The 24,361-nt window shown below is 37.6% G+C and overlaps 1 protein-coding gene across 8 annotated transcripts in view; it reads left to right on the forward strand.

Annotated features, from left to right (window-relative positions):
* Positions 1-24,361, forward strand: part of LOC126183339 (polyhomeotic-proximal chromatin protein) — a 297,294-nt gene that overhangs the window by 225,689 nt on the left and 47,244 nt on the right. For all 8 annotated transcript variants that reach the window (XM_049925210.1, XM_049925209.1, XM_049925206.1 and 5 more), the window contains 2 exons: positions 2,017-2,964; positions 3,067-3,271. In XM_049925210.1, coding sequence (XP_049781167.1) covers positions 2,068-2,964; positions 3,067-3,271 — 1,102 coding nt within the window. In that variant the 5' untranslated portion in view covers positions 2,017-2,067. The remainder of the gene's footprint in view (positions 1-2,016; positions 2,965-3,066; positions 3,272-24,361) is intronic.

Below are 24,361 nucleotides of genomic sequence, written 5' to 3' on the forward strand. Positions count from 1 at the left end.
TCATCCAGCACACTTCCACATGGACACTCTCACATTGTTTTCAATTTCCTTCCTGTAAGTCGAGGGTGGTGCATTTCTGTTCCGTACTACATTCTATCCTGATCTGCAGGTCTACCTCGACGCCCAACACCTGACTGTGGTCCTCCAGTTCTGTTTCTTGGGTCCTCCTCTTGACAACGAGCTTAACTGGTTGGCCCGTATCTGCTTTCTGAAGGTCGGCTCTTTGCATAAACTCTGTGTCCTTCACTTCCTTGTCCACACTTCTTGGGACGTGGATTGTTCGACCCTTCTCTGCCTTTATCGGACATTGGTTCTGTCTCGGCTGAACTATAGTTGTCAAGTTGATGAATCGGCTGGCCATTCCATGCTACTCCTCTTGGACCTGTTTCATCATCATAGTATCCGTTTAGCCACTGATGCATTTCACACCAGCTGTGTCGACAGTCTTATGGTTTGCACTGGGATCCATCCCCTTTCGGTTCGGTAGTTCCAGCTCCTAATTTCCTGTGCCATCACTGCCCACTCTTCCCCTGGTCACCCTGTGAAGTTGTTTTCGCTGCTTCAGAATGTCGCCCTTCTGCTGCTCTGGGATGTATTTACCGGTTGCGCTCCCCCTTCACTTTCAACACCGCGATTTGTATTCCCCTCCTTGTTCTCCTCCCCTCGTTCTCTCCTGGCCACCGCCCTTGGTTAGTTCCTCAGCCCCAGATTCAAATGGGTCTCTTTCCAGGTTCCAAAAGCCACCGTCATCCCAGTGTTGTTAGTTGAGTGTTCCGCCCACTGTTTGGGAGCTTGAGGGTGCCATTGTTTTTTACGTCGATGGCTCTAAATGCCCTGATCATGGCGGGTATGCCTTCACATCGCCTGTTGGCACAGAACACCATCTCTTGCCTGCCACGTGTGGGGTGATTACTGCGGAATTGATGCCCATCTGTTGGGCTCTCTACTTTGTTAAACGGTCCTCGCTCACCTAAGTTCTGTTATGTACGAACTCAATGTTTTTCCTGCCACCCCTTTGTCTCTGCCATACACGACCTTCAATTTCCAGCTGGTTAGTGTTAACGTTGGTTATGGAGGCCTTGGCCATCCCTCCATACCTGATCGATCTCCCCCCCCCTTCTTTTACCTTAAGTTTTGTCCGGCCTTTTGTGCCATTCTGTTTCCGCTTTTTTTGGTCCTCTTTCCCAGAGGTTGTCCCCATTGTAATTCTTCTGTTCAATTCTAAGGGTTTCACGATTTTGTAGTTTGTCATATATACTAATACGATTTTACAGCAGGTTTTCTCGTCTGTAATGTCGAAATAAAACAATTCTTCCAACATCTTTTTCGCGGTTAGTTTCCCAGGAACGGAAATGTGTGTAGTAATCTCCCCCCCTCCCCCCCCCCCCACTCCGTAATGACTCTCGTGTGGTTTGGGACAGCTCAAAGCTTCAAAGCAATTGCTGTATTACTCTAACTGCTTATTACGTCATCGCTGCCTTAATTTATTTCTGATAACGTTTCTATGAATGTTAAACCAACATGACCGGGTCGTCATTCGTATTTATGAAGTTTTTACCAAGGAGAGTGAACAACCGCACCCAGATATTACTACGCCGGGGCCTTCTGTTTGATAGCTTAGGGGACGTAGGTACAGTCAGTCATCACATAGATTGCAGAAAAATAACTACGGGTAGATCGTGAGCTATAGGGAATGCAGGTAGGCCGTGACTTAGTGAACAGGTAGTTCCTACGAATGCTACGTGCAAATTTTAGATTTTTCTTTGGTCTCAAATTTCACTGGGCGCAGTTTTCATGTGTCCTGTCACTGCAGTCGAGAATGAAATAGGAAGAAAAATGGTATTTTGCACCACGCTCAATCACCGGAACAATATACATTTGTACTTGCGGCAGCCTCCTCCCTGCAATTTGGGTACGACAACCCATAGTTCCAGCTATGTAGTCTAAAGTGCCTTACTCCACTGCAGTAAGGATTCTTTTCATACAATCTGATTTGTTTTACTTTTTTGTTTTCAGGAAAAACTGTCCACTGGCGAGAAGAAATAAAGTTCTTCTCACTCGTCCGAAATGACCGAGATAAAAAACAAAGACAGAATTTTGGAAGCGATTGACCAACTCCGTCGTCGTAAAGCGAGACCTGATATTGACAGAATCTGTAATTTTGTGTTCAGAAGATTTGGAGTGGACTGTAAAGACACACTAGCCGATTTGCAGAGGCTAGTAGAGGCTGAAGTTGTCATAAAAGTAGAATACAAAGGGAACACGAGTTACAGAAATGCAGCAAAATGGTCAAAGTATGCCATGTACAAACACAGGGAACTGCGTAACAGCACGGGCTCTACGGAGATTCACAACATTCTGAGTCGAGCATTCGCGTCCTTGCTGGTGGAGGACCCAGATTACCTGGACATCGGTGTGCCCAGGACGGAACTGGAAAGGTTTATGCTACAAGACGATCCTCTGACGGATTTGACGGAAATAGAACTGATTCTGACGAAGGAAACCAGCTCGGGATTTCTGGTCAAGCTGAAGAACGGGAATTACTCCCTCGCGGACCATCCCGTGCCACCGAGTACTAGCCCGAAGAGTACTTCCCCCGTGAACAATACCTCCATCACCGTCCAGGCCAAAGGCACGCAGCAGAGCATTAGCGTGAATGCTGCCGAGAAGCCGCCAAAGTTGAAAACGAGCAGCCCTCATAAGGAGAAGAAACCAAAGATAGAGGCACTGCCGCCTCCTGCGATCACAACCACTACAGTTACTACCTCGTCGCCAGTGGCCACTACGACCACCTCGACGGCAACTGCACCGACGACAGCAAGCATGGCGAAAACACCGACGAAAAGTGCACCGAAAACGCCTCAAAAAGCAGCCGCTGCGAGTGCACAGGCGTCAGGGAGCGGCAAATCGGCAGAGCTCGGCGCCATCAATGTCGGCGGCTACAGAGTCGGAGTACGGAGAAAGGTGCGTTCAAGTGAACATTGCCGTTCGCAAAATTTGGATTATAAGTGAATGGTTTTGATTTGCCTGCAACCATTTTAAGTAAATTTAGTCACTTTGTTTCAGACGGCGAAAAAGGTGTTCGATCCTTCGGACAATTACACGCCGACACGGAAACGTGGTCGTCCGGCTGGAAGTGGTAGTAGCAGCAAGAAGGAAGTGCAGCAGACAGGCGGCGTATGCTGTCTCTGCAACAGCAGCAGCAAAGACACCAGCACTCGCAAGGCTGCTACCGAGAAATTACTCCAGTGCAGGGACTGCTCAAACAGAGGTTAGTGGACGGATCATTTATTCACATACAGGGCTGTGTTGCATATGCTTCAGATTTTTCCTGATACCTGGGACCAGTAACTGGTTTCAAAAAGTCTATCCCATTTTACTACTGTGAAATATTACCGAAATTCTACCGAGACTGCTAAAAGAAAAAAAAAAAAGCAATTCCCATTCCAAATGTTGGACGATCAAGACGCTGTTGCTGTGGTAACCGCTTTATTTGTTGCAAGCAGAAGAAAAAAAGATAAAAAATTGGTTCAAGAAGTGTCAAAAATTCACTCACAAATACTTAAGAGGGGTTGAACGAGATAAATTATTACTAGAACTTTTTATACATTGGCAGTAACGTATCAAATGTTCCAACATCAAAGGTTGTCCACTATAAATAATAATAATTAAAAAAAACAGTACAAAGAGAAGTAATTGCAGCAAGTCAGCGCTAATCTGTTACGATATCTTGCTACTGGCAATTCTTTCGAAGACGCGATGTTCCCAAGTGCAATTTCACATCTAACTATTGGGGCCAGTTATACTTCGCATTCATTTAAAATTAAACAATAGGGCCCATAAAATTGGAAATATATGGGCAACTTTCTTAATTTTCCGGATTTTTATCTTTTTTGACAGTTCATTATGCTTGGAATGATTCGTACAATTCGATGCACTTTAACGTGAATTATCCTTCTTGTTCTGAACCAATCTTACTAAATAATCACAGTTGCGAACGCAGAAGAGAGATTGTTCTTAAAGGAAGTACGTGAGCAATTGACAAAGATATTGTCAATATTGCGCGTAGACGGCGCAATATTTCTCAGGTAACACTATATGATTTTAAAGATTTTCATATCATTAATATTACTGTAAAATCTCTCAACATAACTCGGACGTATTCAGTATTACTGCACACAAGGGAATGTTGAGCACTAACATACCCTGTCTAAGGCGCAAATTAGTATGAGCATTAGTGTGTACAAGAAATGTGCTAGTTGTTTAAAACTTTATGAAATCATTCCGGTGAGTGGGAAATACACTCCCCCACAGCTCACCGCTCCAGCATTCGTCGTGCTACCACAACACGACCTCCGTTAGTGGGATCATATGAGGATGACGCTGTCGCCACAGCTGCTATACTTCTGCTGATGTTGCAAGAATTGGTTTCCAAACTGCAGTGCGGATTGTCGACGCATTGGTCATTAGGCCAACCTCTCATTCAGTTCGTAAATTAGGCGGCCATTTATGCATGTAAGTAACTTTAAACGCATGCAGAAAGAGTAGGTGGCTTGTGTCTTCACATCTGCTCCAACACTCAACTTTCAGTGAGGAGGGCTGGAGATTGTAGAGTCCCTTCAGCGATTAGAATGAGCTATGCGCAGCCACATAGCGTCAAGCTGTTTATATGAGTATAGATTATTCGTTCATTGTGGGATTTCAACCATAGATTTATTAAATGAGTGTAGCAGTTATCCACTCAGGCCAGGGATGGCGAGCCTTTGTGCATCTACGTGCGGTTTTTTTCCAAAGAAATGTTATATACGGCTATGGTGTGGTATCAAGCAAATCGTAGAACTAAATTTTGATACGGTATATTACTGTTCTTTCCTACCTTTACTATGTGCATGTTTAGACTTACGTTAATGCATGAATTCATGCATATCTTAAGATTTGATAGTGCATAGAAATTGGGGTTCTACTGATAAATGAAAAAAAATACTGAATACTATCGTATTAACACACTTTATATCTACAACCACAAATAAACCTTTTATAATGCAATCATAATACAAACATTTTTAGTTTATCTAATTCAAAAAATCGCGATTTTTGTTGTTGCAAATTAGATGCCAAATAATTTATATTATGTGCATACTCTGTAATTGTTAGCAGAATGCAAGCTGAACTAGTCATCTGACAAACCAATTTTTAACAAGTCATTAACGTTATACATTACAGAAAAAGACTCGTATACTTAGAAACAGAAAATATTGTCAAGATAGCACACGCCAGTTTCTTTAGACAACCATCTGTCTGGAATTCCATATATCCATGATTTTAATGTCTGTATTTTTGCTCATAGTGCCTGACAGTCTTTCTAATTCGTTTACTTCCAATTCTTTTATTGTTTGGATAAATTCTTGAGCCCATATTAATTAGACTGGAAATCAATTAGCTGCATTTCAATTTCAAACCAATTAAATTTAGACAAGTTCAGTTTATCCAGTGAAGTCACATCTAGATACATTGTAGATTTTAAAGTTTGCGCCAACTCTTTGAACTGAGAAAACATCGATGAAAATTCTTCTATTGAAGAGTGTCTTACAGAGGAAAATTCTTTGGTAACTTTTTCTTTGCCTAGCTTTCCGTGTAAATCAAAATCGCTGGTCAACTTTTGTGCAAATTTGGGAAACATCAGTAAGCTATTGTACACTGAGTTGACTTAACCCAATAACACTTCAAACTTTCTTTTATTAGAAGCTTGCGACGATACATGTTCGCTTTGTCTACGGCCGTTATATTATCAAGGGAAACAAAACCACTCTTGGGGCACACAAGGCTTGTTGATGATGTATAATGCAATAGAATTAAAGAAGAGGATGTTCACTGTGTGCTTCGAATAAACTAATAACCTATTTTTTCCCACCATATTGAGCCCAATATCAGTCGTTGTCTAAACAGTTTTGCTAAAGTCTATTTGTATTTCAGTAAGTGAATTTCTAATATTCTTACAAATATCTACGCGCTTAGTAATTGCTGGAAACTTTTTCTTTGATGTTATTTACAGCACATTATCGAACAAACGCAGCCAAACGGGTAAATTTTGTTACATCTGTATTTTCGTCAAGACAGCGAATATAAGAAGAGAACTTGATGTCAAGTTTTTTGTTTTACATTTTCCGCCAGATTTAGGATTCTGTCGTTTATTGTGTTTCTAGATAAAGAAATGTCTTCCACGTACTCAATTACCTTACCTTTATTTTCAAAATCTTCAAAAAATGACCGGGCACATGCTAACCAAGTTTTCTTCAAAAATTCCTCGTCGCCATAAGGTTCATCACGGTAGGCAATGGTATTTTCAGCAGTGAAACTTGGGGCGCTGACATGACTATCCTCGCTAATATACTTACTCATAGATGTCGTCTGTGTATTGCTGTCCTTAATAGCTCATGCAGTGAATTCCTTTTTCTGTAGTTGGCGTTTTAGACAAAGAGATTTGTTTCATAGTGCCGTTTTGTAGACGATGTTTTACATACTACTGTCGCACTTCATAAATCACCTTGATATTGTCTTCAAACATCCCATTTTTCTCAGTCCACCAAGTTTAAAATCCTCTGTTAAACTTAGCTTTAACTTTTTGTTCTTCTACCAAACTAGTCATGTTGAATAAAACAAGTTTAAAATAGTACTGTGTGTAATTGCAGCAGACGACGTAAGCGTGGCAATAAACAAAAATAGACAGGTGACCACTGTTTAGGCTGTACGGTACTTCTAGGGAGTCGTTACTGGAACAGCTGCCAACCTATGCGATCTAAAAATGGATGATGATGCATTATTATTAATGCATTATTTACATCGTGACGTGATTCACAGTGAGTGAAAATGAGCTAAGATCAGTTATCTACAACAATGGAACAATAGCCCGTTCGCGATGAACTTTGCTACAATCACTTCAAATGCAGTCGAACAAATTATTTCGTTTAGGTAAGCCTATCTACGTTCCTCATTTATCGCCGTGCCTACATTATTTGGTTGCGTACCACTAACGACATGCATGTCACCGCTTCACCATCCGTGACATAAACTGCTTTTTCTTTGTTTTACAACTAGTGTCCACTTTTTAAACCATTATCCATTGTTAAGCTTACAAAAAATCACACTGTGCTACAGCTACGAAATTGAACATACTGATGTGTAAGTAAATTAATGGAAAAATGGTTACCTAGAGACAGGTGTCAAACATATGGCAGTGTGTTATATTGTTTCCAGTCGCTTTGGTTTACAGATTTCCCTATTGTTGTTTTGACAATTGTTTTACATAAGTTGGAAAATGCGCAAGGATTACATAATCTCCAAAGAAAGACTTAATAAAATAAAATTTCTAAAATGATGTACGAAACCGGAAATTCTAAAATGTAGAAATTTCACTGTTCATAAAAAAATTATAAATAATACATGTCAGTTTGGAAACTATGAACGAAATTATCTACTTTTGTTTTAATTAACTGTAAACAGAGTGCCAGTAAACTTGTCGAGATAACGTCTGTTTCATAGCTCAGTTTGGTGGCGTAGTGGTTGATTTTTTAAATGACTAAAGATTTAGATTTCTTCTACAATGATCATTTTCGTCCCGTCGCATGCTGAAGGGTTTGGAGGTTGTCAGTGTTTCGGAACGTATTTAGATTGTTTCTGAGATCCATTGCAAATGCACTTTCGATTAGTTTCATTAGATTCTGTGTTTTGTAACTCCAATCTGAAAATAACTCCAAATTTATTTAATCGTTCTGTTCGAAGGATGATGTGTTGTATGATACTTTAAATTTTGTTTTCGGTGCAAAACCCAATTTTGATTTTAGGTGATTTAAATTTTTCACTATATTGTTTCATACATTGCTATAATACGAGAGTAATGCGAAACTAGTTTTTTCTTTATTTGTCTCTCTGTCCAGAGTAATGTCATTGGTTGCAGACTTAAAATTTTAACAACTCATTACACATTTCTTTTATCAATCGCGGATAAAAATCTTTTAATTTGGGTAAATTTTCAAGAATTGCTAGTTTTTTACTAATCTCGTATTCAAACTGACAATTTATCATTTTCCAGAGCACTGCATGAAAGTATACTTTTTTATGGATTGCTGGGTGTCACGATCCCTTACTGTTTGTCTCCGTAGTTGTTGGTTTCCAAAAAATTGCGAATTTGTGCATTGAATCTTTTTATTAGACCATCGAAAATGTGAATACAGTTATTTGGAATTCACTGGCGATTTGGATCTTCTCACTATAGTATTTGTGACTGTATATTAGCATTATCCATTACTGCACCATTCAGCTTACTTCGTTATTCAGCCTAAGATGTGTAAACTACTTTCTCAGCTATCTGTTTAAATTGCTCAATTTTTTTCTCTGATATCGTTAATGAATTTGTCGGCTGAGGTTGACCCATGCATTTCCCCATGGCTAAAGTGTTGAGCTGTGTGTATATACACAACATTCTGAAAACTAGTTTCAAGAAATAGTAAATTAAAAAAGTTGAATAAGCTCACATATTTCAGCTGAACAGATTGTCGTCTGTAGTTATATTATTTTCAGTATCTATGGTTTCTTCATTGGAAATATGCACAATATAATATCAAGAGAGACCAGTTTACAGTTGTTAAGAATACTAGTATTTTTGATTTGGTCAGTTAAATCTTGCTTATTTCTTTTACAGTGTATTTCTTCTCATATATCATCTTCGAGTAAATAAGAGTGTTTTTACATAAAATGTATGAGGGGCTGTAGATACTCTTAACAATAGGTCATATGGAAATGACCCTTTTATGAACCTTTATTTGTGCATGTAGCATTACTGCTTTGCATTTTTTTTCTGTGAGGAGGAAATTGCATTTTAGGGTGTTTCTGATTTAGCGATAAAATTCGTGTGTGGGATCACTTTCCAGCTTATTTATATTACTTTTTCCAAAAAATTCGCAGAAGCTATTTTTGTACTGATCAGTTTGTATTGTAACTAGTATTGCCTTTGTGAACTTCAATACCTCTTGCATCATGTGCTTTTAATTTCTCGTTAATGCATCAAAGTGTACAGTGGGCAGTGTATTTGTAATTTACACCCTGTAGGCTAGGGTCATCTATATTCTCAATTTGCTAAGGGAACTTTTTTAAATTTTCGGATTTCCCAATTTCGTAGATCATCTTAGTAATTTCATTTTTATTAGCTCTTTCTTCTTTGGATACACAAATACATGTATAAATAGATTTCTGAAACTGTTAGATCACCCTCATTTCTGTTCTTTGTCAACATTATATTATTGCTCATTCCCCACACTGTCTATAAACTGTTAAAATATCAAGAACTGTTAGATTTGTAAATCAAAGTGTCTGGGAACACACAATGCAAAGTTGCTGCCATTTTTATACTATGGCAACTTTTCCTAGTTGAACACTGGATAACTACTTAAAAAGTTGAAACTAGTTGTGAAACGAAGAAAATATTAATAATCTGAGTGGAAAAATGCCACATTCATTTGACTATACAATTCCTTCAGCGCCCAACTTATGTGCTAATGCAGCACTATGTGTCGTTTGTCTGCTTCTGAAATTCACAACTACCTCTGCTGTATGTTGATAAAGTATGGCGGATCAAGTATGTTCTCAAACGCTGAAGTGACATAGTGGTTAAGACACTGGGTTCCCATTCGGGAAGATGGGTGTTCAAATACTTATCTTGTAACAAGACTTTTGTTTCTGTGGTTTCTCTAAATCATTTGAGACACATGCTGAGATGGTTCCTTTAAAAGAGACATGGTCAATTTGTTCTCCACCCTCACCCAGTATGAACCTGTTCACTCTGTAAAGACCATCTTCGACTGGATTTTCAAAACTTCAACGTGTTATGTTCGCCCTGTAGAATGCTCGTTTAATGTTGGCTCATTAGGCGTAAGTGAGTAGGGTGGCAGGGGGCATTTTGGCCAGGAATTTGCTAAGAACCTAATCTGTGGTTCATATTACAGCAGACACAATTGTGCAAGTCAGATTTCGCTGACAACAGCATCAGTACTTATCTCCATGGTCAGCCCAGGAATCATGACATCCTGCCACATGCCAAAGTCAGGAAGGGGGAAGGGGGCTGAACTGTTGCAATTTGCATGAACCACTCCCATCCCAAGTACCCCCGCTCTGCAACCAAATAGCGTAAAAGTATGTGAATTGCCGAAATTTTGTCCACTGTTTGCATTACTAACCTCAAAAATTCGTTTAAACACTGGCTCACCGGTCACATTGGTAACTTTGATTTGAAGCTGTACGTAATTTGCAATAGTATATTAGCATCACTGAAGAATCTAGTGTGTTTCGATCATTGTACCACACCAATAGATGGCTCCACTGTTCAAATTGTCCTTAGTTCGTTGTACCATGGGAAAGTAGTGTTCACTGTTTCCAACAGACGGCTCTACAGTCAAAAAACACAACAGAGTCGTAAGCTAAGATGTTGCAGCATTCTCAAGTATCTGCAAAATACGTCGGCAGCGCGAATACTGTGATATTACGTTACATTTTGAGGTAAACTCATGTGGGGGGGGGGGGGGGGGGAGAAGCTATAGGACTCAAATCAATCTGTGATGTCACAGTACTGCAAAAATGTGTCTTCAGCATAAAAGTAAGTGCACGTTAATTTCTACATAAACACACATTCGTCGAGTTCTTAAATGTCTAAAGTATGCACCCGGATGATAGATTTCTACGTCTAATAAGCTAACATTTGGAAAAGACGCTGAAACTACGAAGCTGGAAGCGAGACCACCTTGAAGGCAGATATCGATGGTTGACAGTATGGCGGCAATGATGGGGGGGGGGGGGGGGGGGGACAAACCAACGTGCTTCCAGTTTCCCAAAGAAACAGCATTGAGAAACAAGTGGATTAAACTAATTCAGAGATAATTTTGAAGTGAACGATAAAACTGTGGTATGCATTAAGCATTTTGAGCCTAAGTTTTAGGTGAGCGAAGACATTTTTCCTGTGCAAAATAGTGAACCCATACGTGTACCATGTCCGAAGCTCGAGGTCTAATGGCTAGCGTTGCTTCCGCTGGATCCCGGGTTCGATTCCCGTCTGGGTTGGAGATTTTCTCTGCCTGGGGACTGGGTGTTTGTGTTGTCCTCATCATTTCACCATCATCATTCGTAACAGTGGTTACATTGGATTGTGAAAAAACTGGACTGTGTAAAAATTGGGGCTTTGTACGGGCGCTGATGACCGCGCAGTTGAGCGCCCAACAAACCAATCAATCATCATACGTGTACCACGAAAAATACCGAGCTAACAAATGATGCAATTTCAACTGTCTTTCTTAATCGACCATCGTATCACACAGCACTGGTCCTAAGAAAAGGAAAAATCATGAACGTGTTAACAGCTATTGGATCGTGATGGATGTAGTTTCAGTAATTGCTGTGAAAATATACCTGACTTTCAGCATTTTAAAAGCGAGGTGTAGAAAAGGAATGTTTATCCATTTACGCGTGTAATTGATGACTAAGTGTCTTTTATTAAATTAAAGGATGATTCAGTTGGTTATGTGCCATTAGTTTGTGTGCTTCAAGATATCAAGTTCCTTGGGAGTAAGTGGTTCACAAAAATGTTTGCCTGCAGAAACCATGAAATGGATATTACAGTCTGGGGAGCAAGAGAACTTGAAATGTGACAAATCGACGAAATTGAAATGTGACAAATGGACGAAATTTGACAATGTGGTTAGTCACCTAAATGGTTTCATAGATCTATTGGTATCATTGACAAGGTTATAATTTTAATCAGTGTTCTCAAACAACAACTGCAAGCTCGTAGTGATTTTATTGCTGATATATCTCCTAAAAAAGAATTTTTTTGTGGAGCAATTACAACTTGCAGGTACAAAACAAATTAGATATTCTCCTGAGCTTTTGATACGAGCAGCTACCATTTGCTTTTCATTTCCTGGTGCCTACTATCAATTGAGAAAAACAAATGTGTTAACATTACCTCATCCTGCCCATTTAACGCAGTTTCTATGTACAATGATCCAAATAAACCATGTATTGGTCTATCACGGATATCTTTTTTGAGGGGAAAAAATAAATTTCTTCATGTAAATGACATGATAATTTAAGTGATGCTAGATGAAGTTTATGTTAACTCAAAATTCTGTTATAAGGCAGGAAAGACACTTGATGTTGCTGTGAATACTTCAGATACTACAAGAGCAGGTACAGTTCAGGTTTTCATGGCATCATATTTAAATTCTGATTATAAAGAAGTAATAGCTCTCTTTCTTGTAAAAAAAATGTTAATTCTCCTATACTACTGAAAATGACAATTGACGTATTAAAGATAATGCATGAGCTTGGATATGATGTATTTTTGGTAAAAGGTAACTGTAGCACTAATAGCACAGCTTGTCTGTGGTGGCACTTTATAACCATATATTACAACTCCAATTGCTCCATCCAAATCACTCATTCTTCTGTTTGGTAGTGTGCACTTGCTTAAGTGTATCAGAAATAACTGGCTGAATGGAAAAAATGAATCATTCATAATGCCAAATATTGAGGAAACATTTGCTTTCATTAATGTCTTTCTACACAGTGATGAAGGGAATGCTGCATGTGACTGTCAGTGAAGCAAAATGTTTAGATTTGAGGAAACTGTTTCATTCTGAGAAAAATAAACTGTTGAAACTTGCACCAAAGCTAGTGAGAAAGGCAGCATATCCAATTTCTTTTGAGAGTCGGAATGTTACCATTGTTCTCAGTGTTTTGATTCTAAAAATGTGGCTGCACTAGAAATTATGAAAAGTCAGGGGATTGAGATGGCTCTGATGGCACTATTCAGTTTTTAAAATTAATGATTAAATGAACAGTTTCTAATGTGTAGCATCTCATGATAGGCAAATACACATCAGATGATAATGCTAGCCCAATCAATGACTCTAAACTCCTGCTTATTGAAAACATATGTTAATATCTGGCATGCATTGCATACTCTGGGAAAACTAACCAATGAAACATATATTGCTCTCTCTCTCTCTCTCTCTCTCTCTCTCTCTCTCTCTCTCTCTCACACACACACACACACACACACACACACACACACACACACACACACACTTGCAACAAGAGTTCAATTGTGCAGATATATTTTTAGCAATTGCATCTGGACCTACATTCTTACAGCAAAATTACACACTGATGCTTTAGCAGCAAGATTTGAAGCTTATAGAAGGCTAAGTGGCTACACACACACACACACACACACACACACACACACACACACACACATATATATATATATATATATATATATATATATATATATATATATATATATATATATATAAAGCTCAGATCTATGAAACATGGTGAAGTTACTTTAAATAGTTTTGCAGCAAAGGTAAATTATAGCCTAAAACACCAAACATACGAAAGTTTATATAAATTAGAACCAGTTCTAGAGGAACCAGCAAATATTCCCATGATGGATGAATATTTGAAAGTCTTGGTTTCTATTGCTAACTACAGTAGCAAAACAGAACCTGAAAAGGTGGAAAATCTTTATATTGTGGAGAAATGTTATAGACAGTGGACGAAATTTCGTTGCAGTGAGAAACCAAAGAACTTCTTTCCTATTTCAATCAGCTGAATCGTGTGTGATTAAAATGTCCTCCTTCCATTATGAATTCCTCGTCTTGTAATATATATAAAATTTTTCATGTACTGATTAGCAGCACATATGAATCAGAATTTCTCCAGACAGATGCAGTACTTGCCTTAGGAACCGAATTGTGTGAAAATGCGATTAGTAACCTCAGTGATGTGTGCAAATGCGGCGTTCCTTTGAAGACAATAATCACCGAAAGTACTAAAGTGCTTTCCAATATTTTTATTAATAATTATACAAAACTCTTGAATGAAAAGTGTGTTTCAAAGGAAATTGCTCGAAAACTCGTAAAACAAAAAAGAGGAACTCATGAAGACATTGCAGCAAAAATAACAAAACGCAAAGAGGCCAAGCTGAGCAGCAAATAAAACCAACAGGTACTCAATATCAAACCACTTCTAACATATTACGTAATGACAGTGGCTAGAATTAACTACATGTTGTTTAATACAATTTTGAGCTTTAACTGCACCCTTCTATGATTATTGCTATGTAGCTTCTGTTTTGCAAATTATTATTAGTTTCCAAATATGCAATTTGCATGTGTTGTGTATTAGTCTGTTTGGATTTGATTTTGAATTCCATCTCCAAATTTTACTTCGTCATAGTACTTATTGCATAATTTGTGGCTTAATACAACTTTTTGAGTTTGAGTATAGAAAAAAATACACAATAATGCTTTCTTACGCAATTTAGAACGTACTTTCAATTTATGATGTTCGCAAATAATTCGTATTAGGGTACCGCTGAAATACTTGGCCTAAGACTACCGCAATCTTGGTTTCTGTGTTGTCTGATTTATTGTAGGCGATCTTGGGTAATCCCTGTATTTGTGCAAAGCCTCTCTGCCGCTGTGCCAGGGTGACGTAGTGGTTAGGAAACAGGAGGAACCCCAGGTTTGGTATAAATTTTCGTTCGTCGCTTCAGTCTGCATATATGCATCAACATGTGTTGAGTCGTTTTATCTATTTTCCGAATTATAGACTCCGACGTTCTTTGGAAATTTCACAACTTTCACTGTTACTCTGGTTGTTTTTTTACGTTACAAGCAGTCCATGTCCCTCTACATCTGAAGTGATACTTTATTAATAAAAATACCGTATACCTTCCTTCCCTAATACGACAGTTGTGTTGTGCATGTTTTTGTGGTAGTGTGGTTAGTTACAGGATTTTATTTTCACGAGCTATAGTTTCCAGAAATGCATCTGCAAAGACTGAATATACACTTTACGTATTTAGATACTGCTGAAAGTTAACATCGCACTTTTCTCAGTGCTAACGTATTTTTAGAATATTTTGAGCAATATTATGGGAAAATTACAGTCTATAAAGCTGCCGGGGGCATTCAGACGGCAACCTGCTACTGTTCTACTTAGTCTTCTAGAGACCTGTGTCATTTTTAATAATATGCAATGAACAGCATCGTTTACATTTTTTCTAGGGAATAACGTGATGCATTATCATTTCCCCTCGTAAAATGGGGCCTGATAACAATGTAAACCCGAAAATACTTAATTTCAGGGTGTGTTGTGACCAGCATCGAGAGTAGGCCTAATTACTTAAATTCAGTCTTGTCAATTGCCCACTTAAGGCAGTATTTTTCAGCAAACATGTATTTTTCTGCAATTGTAGGCCTGGTCGGGTTAGTTTCACATCGAATTATTAGGCCTAGATTCTGAAATGTCGACTGTTGTTAGATGTCGAATCTAGCATTGGAAGTGCATACTTCAGAGACTTGTATACTAATTTGGCGAATATGTGTGTACGTGGACATTTACCTTTACTTTTTTTACATTGAAGATGTATTTCTGCAATATTGTGACATCACTTTGATTAGCGTCTCTTTTTTCATGTAGTAACATAAAGTGCATCTTTCGCGTTGTCGACGTATTTTGCAGATATTTTATTATATTGCAACATCTTAGCTGTGGAAAGTAATTTACGACTCCGTTGCGTTTTTTTACTGCAGAGCTATCTGTTGGTAACAGTGATAACTTATTTACTACTGGTACAACCAATGATCTTTTAGTTGACCAGTGCGTTAAAGAAGTCTCCTTAATTGGAGAAGCCTTTCTACGTAACTCAGTACTCAGATTCAGAGTAGGCTTTTCCTGCTGTGTCCTATGGCAGAGACGTGGCTGATAGTTTCCCATCCACACAGTGCCAGTGTCAGCCGTCGCCAGTTCAAGTTCTCGTGGAAGACTTGTGTGTATGTGACCCCACCAGTGGGCTGGGGGGGGGGGGGGGGGGAGTGTAGAGGCGATTTGAAAATGGGGTAGAGACACGACTAAGGCGTGAAAAATGATTAACGGATTTAGCTTTTCTTACTGGCATAAAAGCCATTTAAAGAACAGTCAAAATTCGTCTATTTGAAAATAAGCTTTACAGGAAACGTAACATTCAAAAGACGTTTTCCATCACCGCAGTTAGCTCGACATGTACAGATTGTAATTCACTAACAAAATACCACAGTAACTTCAACAATTTCAGTACCTGCATAGTGCAAAAAATGAAATTATTTAGCACTGTATTTTCCGTTGCACGAGTTATTGCATCCTGGAAAATGCAGCTGGAGGTAAGTGATTTAAAAGATTTTGCCTTATCAAAGGACATGTACGAGGGCGTGTTGGAAAGAAAAGCCCGCGAATTTTTTAATCTGTCCTTACTATCGATTGATATATCATGCATATTATTGGGACAACTTTCCCACGTCTGCCGCTACAGGCTCCAAATTGTAGCATGCAACATAGCGGTGTGTAACGTAACTATGTTGGTGCGTGAGAAACAGCGTGCTGTAATTTAGTTTCTAACCGCAGAAAACGTACCTCCAATTGAGATCTATAGAAGAGCGAAAACTGTGTACGGTGGTGATTGTATCAAAGGGGCATGATAGGTTGTTTGTGTCCTTACTGAAAGAAACGGTGATGCTAACCTCAACATGTGACAGAGGTTGGAGTGTTTCCAAAACTTACAGATCATCGAGGATTTCACTTTGACAGTGATGAAGCTGTGCAAGCAGAGGTGAGATTGAGGCTCCATCAACGAAGTTAACCAGTCTACATAAATGGTATCACCAAACTGGTCTCCCATTGGGAGAAATGGGTTCGTTGCCAGTGACTGTTGAAAAATAGATATGTAGACATGAAGAACGAAGATGCAGACTATTAATAAAGTTTTATTTAAAAAGTTTTAAGAGTTTCACACAAAAAATCCGAATGCATTACTTTCCAGCACGCTCTCGTATTTTAGCGCCATGGACATATTGTGGTGATATTGTCATGTTTCTGTATAAAAATTTTCCAAGTTGCATAGAGACAGATTTTCAATCATCTACGTTCTGCCAAACTCGTCTTTGAAGTAATTTAAAGTGACAAATTGAGGACTGATCTGCATCCTGCTGTGGCTCGGAGTCTGACACGAAAATATATCCTCATTTAGAAACACATTTCGCTGTCTAATCAAATGTTTGTTCCTGCTTTCGATTTTGTTTCTTAGCACAGTCTTCTACAATCACGAGATGTAAGCTCCTCAATACAGAGTATCATTTTGATCAATATCGGCCTGCTCGGAAACAGACTTATAGTTTGATCGATATCGTTCAGAGGATTAGACAGAGTTCATTTCAGCCTTAGAGGTCCTTGCACAGGTCAGCTTACTTGATTGGCAGTTTCAGGATTTCTTAATCTATACTACTATTTAAAGACATGCCGCTTAATGTTACCCAAAATCTCGAAAACTGCTGGGCTAATGTACTTCAAATTTTTGCAAGCTACTCTAATAAACATTCAAATGGAGATGGGTCCATATTTTTAATATATATGGTATATACATTTATATTTGCTACATAAACGAGAATGTAGTTAGCAAAAATCTCGATAATTTCTTGAGTGATGTACTTCAAATTTTTACACGACACACTAATAAACCTTTGGTTTGACATAGGCTACAATTTTTTGAAATAATTGGTATACTAATGCATATTTAAAATTTACTCAACTACACCATGTCAAATCGATGTTGTAAATTTGTTGCTAAAAATCTCGAATGGTTTATGGACGATTTACTCCATATTTTTACACGATATTTAAATATACATTTGGTTGGACATGGGCTATATGTTTTATTGTATATAATATATAAATATATATCAGGACAAAGTTGTTAGCAAAAATACATAAAAGTTCTTACCGACTTCTAATTTTTACTCGATACTCTAATTAAACATTTAGACGGATATAGGCAGTATATCTTTTTAAACTACAATACACAGGCTCTGTTAAAACCATCTGCAAGAAATAATGCTATGCTCTGAAAATGTGCGCTTTCGCTCAGTTTCTCAGATTCAGTTTTAACTGTGATAACAGCGCATTTAAACCACTAGAAAAATTGTTTCTGCCATATATTTTTCCAACTTGCATGTAATTTTCAACAAATTATATACACCCACTATATCCTGTGTATGGCTTATCACGTTCTGATTAGAATACTATCCCAGAATATGTATCGTGCAAAGCTTTGAAATCCTCCCCCTGTGCAGAATAAAACTAAGTGTAATACTGTAATTGAAGCGTCATAGGTCTAGCAGCAGGAGAAATACGTCATACCCTTTATACTATTTAACCCAACCAGTTTACCGACTTACTTTAAGGAACTTCAATTCCCAATGAAGTTTTCGATGGCTATAACAATAAACAAGGATCAAGATGGGCAAGAGGGGAGTATATATATATATATATATATATATATATATATATATATATATATATATATATATCCTCATCTCCCTATCTCCCTCCACCTATCTCTCTCTCATATATATATATATATATATATATATATATATATATATATATCCCTATCTCCCTCCACCTATCTCTCTATATATGAGAGAGATAGGTGGAGGGAGATAGGGAGATGAGGAGATGGAGAGAAAGAGATGGAGCTCCCTTCATTCAGCGAACTACACTCCGTGATAGAAAGTTGGATAGTTTATTGTATGATAGAAATAACTTTTCAAGAAAAATCGTACATTATTATGGCGAGACATCGTTTAATAATGGCGATGTTCAGACGGTTTAAAGCAATCATCCAAAAAGGAATTGGCCTGCTCTCAAAATAATTCGCTGGCAAGTGATCATAAATTCACAGAAACGTTAAGTACTCCGTTTATCCTTTCATCACAACACAGTTTTCCACATGAAGCCTCAAATGAGTGGACAGCGACTTTGTTCACGTTAAAAGTTCTTGTTGATGCTGACGATTAAATGTGCGTAGTGGCAATTAAAACTTAAAAATGGAAGCAATATGTAGGAATGCATAGTCTATTAAATTAGGAACTCTCCCACACATCCCGTTCTAAAACCAATAAAAATATAAATCATGTGTAAAAGTTTATACACCTGATATTTCTGTTGGAATCATAGAGCGGTCTCCTCACACACTGATTCCTGTAATTTTTTAAATACATCGTGTATCAGAAATTATTTGAATTTTGTTGAGATTAAAAATATCATTTCGTTATTTACCTACCCAAGGACCACGGTAAACTTACGACCAACATGGCGTTTCTTGAATTGTCGTTTAAACAAAATTTGTTAAGAGTTGATTGTCTTGCACGGCAATCCTTTTGCCACCAGTTGGTTACTCGTCCCGGAAAAGCCCAAATGTTCCTCTGGCTGTTTCGTCTCTTCAGGTTGTCTCGCCATTCCCTTCACATGTTTTTCGACGTTAATGTGCCAGCAGGGTATTCTTGTTTCAGGTTTCGAGTCAGATTTGAGAGATGCGTTTCGTGATTTTGGAGTTATTCATTGTTCGTATGTGGCCGTAAAAAGGGAGCTCTGCATCTGTGTAGTGTGTGCGTGTTTTCTTTTATATGCTCGAACATTTTCTAGTTTCGATTTCTAGATGTGGATGCCAATACTGACAGATTTGTAAAGATGAATTGTGTTGTTAATGTTTCGTGTAGTTTGCAAAGCTATTTTACATTTTTCTGGCTCTTCATCTAACCCAATGGCTGTCATACATTTTCATACTGACTTATAATTGTTAACACGTGTAACCGTTCCGTATCTGATGTTTAATTGCTTTGTATCGTACTTGATGTCCGGCATTACTTCAATTTTTTCAAAAGATATTTGCAAACCACCCTGTTCTGCTACTAGTTTTAGTGCATTAATTTGTTCTGTTACGGTTTGAAATGGCATGAGGTGTACACAAGGAACTGCCCGTTGGACTTGACTAACAAGGGTTGCTCTTATCCATAGTACTTTCTAATCAAATCCTATTCCTCTCAGTATGTTAATTAGCATAGGACGCTCAGTGGAGTCATTTGCCTTTTCAAAATCTTACTCTTAAATACTGAACCTTAAAAGGTATTCTGTTTTATTGTAGACCAGCTTTTTTTTTTTTAGCAATCTTCACAATATTTTGCATTGTTAGTCTGTTTGCACAAAATTCCTCGCAATTAGTAGCTTGAAAATAGTCCTTTTCCACATCTAAAACTCTCTCCTCAGCAGCTATCTGCTCTTTATCCTTCAGTGGATTTGGTACAACAATATTGATGAATTTGTCATCGTGCGACCTCAATTACACGTTCAGTCCAACAAATCACTTGTTTTTATATTTGATAAAATGGTAAGTTCTATAAATGTCACAGTTGCTTAGACACCTCTCGAGTGGACCGAGAGCTTAATCATTTTTCCCTCAGAGTTATGTCTTCTTTGAATGTGTGTATAAATAACTTACAGATGCATATTTTAGTAGCCCTAAAATTTTTTGTAATATTAAGACACCTGCCAGGACATAATTTTGATTTCACAATTATCATAGCTTAAGTTTCTCATTGCACTGAAATTTACACACATGTAAACCTTCACTCACACTTGTTTGTTTACGTAATATGGTGCAAATATAGTGTAACATTATTGTTTCCAAACAGTTGAGATACAGAGGTGTTCTGTTCCAGTGGTTTACATTTAATTTAACCTGTCACATACATAACTATCACGAATGTGATTATTTGAAATCACTTATGCTTGACATCGTATTTTATACTATTTTGTTGCAAATACTCGAAAGGAATGCATGTAAGAATAAACATATTTATGCATTTATTGTAGTTACTATAAACGTAACATTTGAAGAAATTAATCGATACACTAACTAGCTTGTCATTCATAATTTTTGCTCCTGCCCTTTTGTGGAGTTTGCCGGCCAAAGTGGCCGAGCGGTTCTAGGCGCTACAGTCTGGAATTGTGCGACCGCTACGGTCGCAGGTTCGAATCCTGCCACGGGCATGGATGTGTGTGATGTCCTTAGGTTAGTTAGGTTTAAGTAGTTCAAAGTTCTAGGGGACTGATGACCTCAGATGTTAAGTCCCATAGTGCTCAGAGCCATTTGAACTTTCGTGTAGTTTCTGTAAACCACAAAAGGTCAGGAGAAAAAATTCTTATCCGAATGACAAGCTAAATAGTCAATAGATTTTCTCTAAATGCCTTACTTGTATATAACAACTATAATAAATCCATAAACATTTTATTTATTCATTTCTCTCAGCTATCCGCAAGGAAACAGTATAAAAGTAAAATGTGGAGCGTAATTCTTGATTTAAATAATTGCTGTAATTATCTTTGGCAAGTCAAAATGGAAATACTTCAAATAAAAGGTAACACTTAATATTTCAAATCGGCTGTTCTTACTAAAGTTTGTCACTTTTTTCCTCACACCAAACCTAAACTACAGATACCATACTTGAAGCTTAAAATATTTAAAATTTAAGAGTTTTTACCTTATGCATTGTTCGATTATACTCTTGTACGGACACAGGACAATCATAGAAACGTGCGGACGATCCCTACAGAATTGGGACATGCTGCTACCCTAATTATTACTGATACCGGTTAAAAATAAGTTCCATAGAAGTAATGAGTCTATTAAAATAGAACGCTCGTGACTTTGTATCCGATACTGTCGCATCTGTTATTTTGCATGAATAAATTTTGCAAATGATGTGCGTGTGCGCATGCATGCATGCATGCAGTCAGTAAAGGAGGCACAATACATGTAAGTAGACACACTGGAAGTATTATTTCCTAAAATTAGCATCTAAACAATAGAAAGACAATTGCTGGACAAAAATTTTAGTACCACACACACACACACACACACACACACACACACACACACACACACGTACATGCAGACACCACATAAAATATTAATGTAAAAAGTAGCACTTGAAAACGGAAATATTTTCCTGGAACGCGCCGTATTACGCATGAAACTCATAAAGGGTGAAGTGTGTTATTATTTTAATCATTAATGACTTACTTGGAGGCTTCTGAAAAACATCAGTTGAACTTCGATTAATTGCTGTTAGAACGCCATCGTTGATTTTTCAATGTCCTAAAAACAAAGTTTTTAACTGACCCAATATTGAAATTTTATTATTTGTAACCTAGGTTAGTTGACTGTGTGAATCACTTTTTGTATGTCTAGGATCCAACTGGTGCTCGTATGATGGACAGTGGACTGGTTCAAAAGCCATTTGTAACGAAATATTTAATTTTGATCCTGAAAATGGCGTTTCCTTCTTACGTATTGGATAGATTTATGTTTTTATGGGATTCCGAATTCTCATAGTTTGCCACAAAAAGTTCAAAGGCTTTTTTGAAGCCAACACACAGTGCATGAATTTCTTGATCATATCATAATTCATAGTACAAATGCGAAATCCTCAGAAGATTTGTTTCTTCGTAAGTCTGCTTGCGGATTATGGAGTATATCTTCAGTAAGTATTGTAAGTTTTGATGATAGGATATAGATTATTTTGTATGCAGTGCATACCAGTGAGTACGTCTGACAGGACCACATTTTATTTATGAATCAGATTCACGAGAACTTCTTGCCAGTCTTTAAGTATTTTCTCCTGGTTTCGTGGTTTACGTATTAGTTGATGTAGAGTTCATATAAATGGGAAGTTCTTAATTGTGCAAGTTTCAACGTTATGAAATCAAAGCCTATAGCCTTATGATTTTGTAATTTTCTAGTCCTAAGTTTCACTTCATGATTGAGTGGACCTTCTGCTAAGGGATCTGCAGTTTGGTAATGAGTTCATTGTAGTGAAATATTAGTATATTTGGTCATTAAATATTTTATTAATCCACTTAATTGAGAAAGTTTGTAGGAGAGGGTATCAGCAATTGCCAACTTGTTTCATTGCTCAGATATTGTAAAACTGAAAATGTTCTAGACAGCAGAGTCCTTCATTGGTAGTAATGTTATTCTAATACAAAACTCGGATTTTAGTAACTTTAATCAACTGTGAATGATATTTTCTCATTCACTAGTCAAATTTTACAAACATAAATTAATAAAATAGTGCAGTTTATTTTTTATGATTCATCAGTCATATGACGTGTAAGTACAATGATTCGTCTCCCAGAAAAAAAAGCTTTGTGCGAAGGTGTACGGTAAAAATGTGCAGTATTTAACCACAGTCTTCTTGTGGAAGCTATTCGTGGTTTTAAATATTCTAGTTGTCCCTCATAGTATGTGTATTTTGCCATGAAATTCCCGGTAAATAGTAAATTAAAATTCAAAATGACTAAGCCCTTCCATTACTAAAATGCTTAATGAATGGGCTTAATGTCTCTTCATAAATCCTTTATGGCTTTAATTTTTGTTCATTGGTGTTGAAAACTCACAGATTTTTTATTTCGCTACGGCAAGTTGGAAATTGCTTTGGAAGAAAGAAAGCCGGAGAGATATATATTCGATTTTTATTTCATTTTTTCATGTAAAAGGCACTCAGTGCCGCCAGGTGACAATGGTCCAGTCGACAAACATTACTTCATGAGAACTAATTTTGATAACTTTCTCTCACTGAAACATTGAAAACACCTTGCATTGGGAACACTTCGAATTAGTTCTTGATTGTATAAGGTAAACAGCATAGTTTCCACACTTTCCGTGACTAGCAATAAAATCTGACTATGAGCTCCCACGATTTTGAGTTCAAATTGCGTTTGTAAGTGCAAACCCTTCCTTTTTTTGTCCTGAAAATATTTGGGCGATATTTCTTGTCATCACTGCCATCGTCAAATTGAATTTCTTCAGCTTCTAGGTAATTAATGGAAATAGTGTGATACGTGGAGTGATGTCATTTACTGTTTGGGCCTTAAATTGGCGATTTCGAATTACTCAAGAACCTGTTCTGGAATCATTGCTTTCCCTAATTGGTGTATTCGTATCAAACAGGGAAGATGTAGATGTAGAAGGCGTAAACCTGATGAGACTTAAAACTATAGAATATTTTATACCAAAGTTTTCTACAAATATTAAATATTTTATGCTTCTAAACAGTCATTACCACAAACAGATTTACCACGAAATTGGTGAAGAAAATTAGGACAACAAATTATCACAGTACAGACTCAAAACAAAGCCCAGAATGACCGATATCCAATCACACGCAACCGAGTAGCCTGAGGACTGAGAGTGCTGAGATTAAAACTGCTCTGGAGCCACAGAAAATACATCTGTAAAAGTTCTGCAGCATGTTAACAATGTACGAAACTAAGAATACATGGTGTGCAGCAGGCCTATCAGGCTCCTAACGAAAGAAAATATTTTATACTTTTTTAAAAATTGGACTCGGTGTCATGTCAGATCATGCAGGGT

The sequence above is a fragment of the Schistocerca cancellata genome, chromosome 4 (genome assembly GCF_023864275.1).
Source record: "Schistocerca cancellata isolate TAMUIC-IGC-003103 chromosome 4, iqSchCanc2.1, whole genome shotgun sequence".
NCBI classification, from domain to species: Eukaryota; Metazoa; Arthropoda; class Insecta; order Orthoptera; family Acrididae; genus Schistocerca; species Schistocerca cancellata.